This window comes from Microtus ochrogaster, linkage group LG1 (assembly GCF_000317375.1).
Source record: "Microtus ochrogaster isolate Prairie Vole_2 linkage group LG1, MicOch1.0, whole genome shotgun sequence".
Taxonomy (NCBI): domain Eukaryota; kingdom Metazoa; phylum Chordata; class Mammalia; order Rodentia; family Cricetidae; genus Microtus; species Microtus ochrogaster.
This window is the reverse complement of record NC_022027.1, coordinates 35,058,158-35,063,283: the sequence shown is the minus strand read 5'-3', so window position 1 is coordinate 35,063,283 and position 5,126 is coordinate 35,058,158. Positions and strand designations below refer to the sequence as shown.

Here is a 5,126-nt window from a genome sequence, read left to right as displayed (position 1 = left end):
GGTATGTTGTGGTTTTGTAGCCTGCTTTCTGGTACTTTTTAACTTTAGGATGTAGTTGTTTTTACATTAGGATGTAATGTATTTATACATTATTATTACTAAAAGAGGAAGAGAAAAGAAGCCCAACTCTTATGCAATAAAACATCAGTCAAGGCAGAGGTTAGTTTAGAAGCTCACAATTAAGGACAAATTTCAGTATTTTTGAGGATCTTTTTCTTTCGTCCGAGGCTCTGATGAAACTGGCTACAAGAGCAAGGTTGACAACCTAAGCTTAACCCGGCTTTGCTTGTACATAGGTGTGTTGCAAAATTTGAGCTTATTCTCAACTGGTGAAATTAATCACCTTGCTTCAATAGTCATTCTTGTGTAGTCGACCAATTACAAAGAGAAATATCCATATATAAGTGGGTCAAAGCATGGGTTTAGAAAAGCAAAGAGAAAGAAGAAGTGGTTAACAGGATCCGACACCCTGTTTAACATTTCAGGATCAAACCAGTACCAAATTCCTAGGACATAATAAGGAGTCCAGCAGACAATGAACGAGGTGGCAAACGCGACTGTCATCTTTAGGGTTCTCAGGCGTGCTCTTGGGATGTTATTCTTGGATTGATTCAGCTGCAGTTCTGTGAGATAAAGAGTGTTTAAAGTCAGCTTCCTCACAAAACCAGAATAATAAAAATGAAAGAAAGATTCATTAATTCTACAACTCCAATAATGATAACTTACTTACAAAGATTCCTATACTACCCCAACCAGGTGTGGAAGTGCTCATTTGTAATACCCCTACCAAGGGAGCAAAGGCAGAAGCTAGCCTGGGCTGTGTAAAGAAAGTGTCTCAGCAGAGCAACAAATAGGCTTTTAGACCAGGGTTTCCTTTAGGAAAGAATGGAGAGTAGAGTTTTCTTAAAATTAAACCAAGAAGGGTTTGAAAAATGGTGGTATTCACACAACTAAATAAAAAATTGGTTGTTTGCTATATTCTATATATTAGATATTTGGTGTATTAGCCTAGAAGGAGCACATTTTCAGTGCTTATCCTGAGTTTTAATGTAATAATTATCCTTTAAAAATTTTTTATTTGTATTTGTTAATTACAAATTTACAAGTTATTGTGTGTTGACACAACAATAACTTATCCATTTAATACATATACATAGCTATATCCAAATACCATGTATGTATGTATGTATGTATGTATGTATGTATGTATGTATCTATCTATCTATCTATCTATCTATCTATCTATCTATCTATCTACCTATCTATCTACTATTTGGATCATACCCTCCTCCATAGCTCCCTTGTCTCCTTCATACTCCTGTCTCTTCTTCGCAGCCAATCCCATTTCTACTTTTATACCCCTTTTTGAATGACCTAATGAATTTCATCAAGTTTGCTTATAGGAATAATAGCATCTTAAGAAGTGGCTACACCACTGAAGAAAGTGTCTCTTCCATTCCTGATCAGTTATTAGCTGTGCATAAGTCGTCAAGAAGGTGTGGAGACTTTTGAGTCCCTCCCCTCTGCCCTTGCTTGTTTTGTTCTGTGGCGGAAAATGGGAACATAAGATGTTGTTAGCAGATCTCATTATAAATTGAACATATTGTAAAAATATCATTCCAAGGGGTGCTTGTGAATTATTAAATGACCTAAAATTTATTAACTCCTTGACACAGTATCTAATACACTACCCCTCTGCCTAAGTGTGGCCATTTAAATATTGTTTGTTAGTAGAGGTGGCCCTAGTGGTGTGAGTATGAGTAGGCTGGATCTGGTGACCCGAGAGCAGGTAAGTAGGCTAAAACTGGTGACCTCAGAGCAGGAGAACTGGCTCTGCTCCTTGCTGTAGGCTGCATTGGATGAGCTAGCCTATGCTGTGATGGAAAAGCTTGCCTGTGCAGGGATGGGGGAAAGCTTGTGGGCTGACCAACCTAGCTACCACTCAGTCCCAGGACGGGGCTTGAGTTGGTCCACCCAAATATCCACCTCATTTATGAACTGTTGGAGCATGAATGGGGATGAACCTACAGATGCAAAATAACAGGATCTCCAGGACACAGGACAATAACGGGATGCCCAAAGAGGAGCCCCAGTGAGAGCCCCTTGTCAGTGGTGTAGAAGCCAGAGGCCTCCAGCCAGACCAGTGACTCCTGGCAATGAAGACTTGCCAGGAAAGATGAATGAACTCAAGGGTAAACTGTGGGACTCAATGGGAGACACTACAGCTTCTATGACAAGATTCTTCTCTCTCTTGTTTTGTTTGTTTAGTTTGGTTTTTCTTTTAAAATTTTGGTTTTGCTTTGGGGGAAGTTGCAAGGGCAGGGGGTGGATGTGGCAAGATGGGGAAATAAGTGGGATAGGAATGGATGATGGGAAATCCACAAAGACTCAATAAAAGCCAAGAAATATTGTATGCCTACAATTATTATTGAAATCTAAGGACTACGTACTGCGTGGGCTTTGTTGAAGGACCCGTGTGAGGGTGAAGATGATTTTGGCATTGCACACGAGCATGATGAGAAGAGGGAAAATGAAGAGGCAGCCGAAGGTGAAAAAGTTGTAAAAGGCTTGGTGCCACCATCGTGGAAAACTGCAGTGTGTCACACACTGAGAAAAAACCGCATGCCCAGAACCATCTTCAAGGTAGATCATCCTGAAAATATATAACTGTGGAAAAAACAAGGAAAAGTTTATGTGTCTTTTCCCAAAAGCGTTCTTTCTCTCGCGCCGCTCTTCCTCCGACCTAAAACAATTTCTAAGTTCCTTGACATTTTGGCCATTATACTGAAACGTGTGAGAGAGGTTTGCACGAAGTACATTCGTGTTAGTTTGGATGACCTATAGGACTCTGTAATTGGTGGAACTATTTCGGCCTTGAAAAACAGTGAACACTTAAAAGACTTACGCCTCGCTTGCCCTTCCAGTTCCCCTATAGTTATGCCGAGCAGCCTTGTTGAAAGTGATTTTGTTCATTCTATACCCACTGTGTTTAAAACTGTGCCTTTTAGACTGCATCCATAAACATGGGTATTAAATTTGTTTTAAACATTGAAAGGTCTAATAATATGCTGTGCCTTTTTAAGTGGTCAAAAGTGTGTGAGTGGTTTAGAGGCTTCCACGCTGATCATATTGAATGAGAGATAGACATGAGCAGTGGCATTGGAAGAAGGGCTGGTAAAATATAAACCCCATTCATGTTTCTCATATCCTGGAGTTAGTATAGAACCTAGCACCATATTTCAGTACAACACTTCGGTTATAACTGGGTGATAGCCGTGAGTTCAATCATGAATGTCACCCTGAGCAGTCTCAGGAAGAAGTCGGCACCGAGGCAAACAAAACAACTACCATTGTATCTCAGTGGCTGTACCTCCTGGGATAAGAAAACCCCTCTGGGTTTAAACACCCCGACCTAAGGCTCCTGGGGAGCTTTCCACATGTGTCCGCTAAAGATGTGTTTCCATCTTCAAAAGACCTCAGCTTCATCAAACGCTTTGACTTTGTCCTTTTGTCACCCCTACGCCCTGTATATGTCTGTGTATCTGCTTGTCTATATTTCTAGGAGAGCCTAGAAATGAAGTATCTTGGCTTCTAAATTCCTTTCTTTACCGAAAGGATCCAGCACTCATTGAGCATTATCCCAATAGACAAAGTACAGTATGCTCTTCAGTTGACTGCCAGAGTCTAGAGCTGTTCAGAGAAGACCCGAATATAAAGGAGAGGCTAATTAGTTCACTGATTAGTTGGATAAGTCTGAGAAAGTTTAATCATCAAACTACAAGAAGGAAACTAGTGAAAAGTAATGATAAAAGCAGAATGTGGTGGCACACTCCTTTCATCCCAGCATCAGGAGCCAGAGGCAGGCAAATGTCTATAAGTTCCAGGCCAGCCAAAGCTACACAGCAAGACCCTGTTTTAAAACAAACAAACAAAAACAGTGATAAACTATCCAATAAAGCAAGTATTCACGAATCCTTGTGGATATAAATTACACAACCATAAAATGAGCATAATTAAGAGCATTTCCTTAATATAGAATGTTAACTAATAAAGTAAAGGGGGAAAAAGTGAGTTTTTTTTTTTTTGCTAATCACTATAATGCTACTTACCGACTTCAGCAAAATTCACCAATAGTTGGTAAGAATAATCAGTGAAAGCTTGAGAATAGGACAGTGAAAAGCATCAAAGCATCTACCTGCTAGACACTTACTCATCATAAAGAGTAAAATAACTTTATAAATGAAGAGATATCCATGCAATTAACATTAGAGATAATGGGACCCGTTGACATCATTTGCTTTCTTAGACAGTGCATTGAGATGGACCAGCATTACATCATTAGTATGTTTAATTAAGATACAGCTCTGAGAAAGCTAAGATAAACCTAAGCTGAGGAGTAATTCACAAATTGCTGATACACTTCAAAAATGTCAATCTTATGAGACACGGAGGAAGACAAGAATGGTTCCAGCAAAGGAGACCTAGGTGACAACATTGTAACCACTATATAACTTTGGGTTTGCTTTTGTTAAAAGGGCAGAAATTGGGGAAGGTCTAGGAGGAATTGGGGAAGGACAACACATGATCAAAATATATTGTATAACATTTTTTACTTATTTTTTTAAAGGGCAGAAAATTAGATGACAAATGCAATTTCAATAGGGTATGTGTATTAAATGATAGCATCTCATTAATACTAATTTCCTGATTTTGCAATTTCAGTAGGGTATGTGTATTAAATGATAGCATCTCATTAATACTAATTTCCTGATTTTGCAATTTCAGTAGGGTATGTGGATTAAATGATAGCATCTCATTAATACTAATTTCCTGATTTTGATGTGCCTGTTTTTGGGTGTATGAGATCTCTCAAAATAGTTCAGACTGGTAAAGAAATGCCTTATTTCCAATTTTTAAAATAAAGATTTATTTATTTATGTATGTATTTATACAGTATCCTGCCTGTATGTAGGCCAAAAGAGGGCACCCGATCTCATTATAGGTGGCTGTGAGCCACCATGTGGCTGCTGGGAATTGAACTCAGGACCTCTGCCAGAGCAGTCAGTGCTCTTAACCACTGAGCCATCTCTCTAGCCCTTATCTCCAACTTTTAAAGAACTCAAAAA

General features: G+C 39.0%; 1 protein-coding gene across 2 annotated transcripts in view; it reads right to left on the bottom strand.

The window, feature by feature from the left end:
- Positions 1-378: 378 nt before the first annotated feature.
- Gnrhr (gonadotropin releasing hormone receptor) overlaps positions 379-5,126 on the bottom strand; it is a 13,636-nt gene continuing 8,888 nt past the window's right edge. Inside the window, exons 2-3 of one of the 2 annotated variants that reach the window (XM_005359418.2) lie at positions 2,451-2,667; positions 379-623 (exon numbers count right to left, since the gene is read on the bottom strand). In XM_005359418.2, coding sequence (XP_005359475.1) covers positions 379-623; positions 2,451-2,667 — 462 coding nt within the window. The remainder of the gene's footprint in view (positions 624-2,450; positions 2,668-5,126) is intronic. The other variant, XM_013350827.1, reaches the window with a different exon arrangement.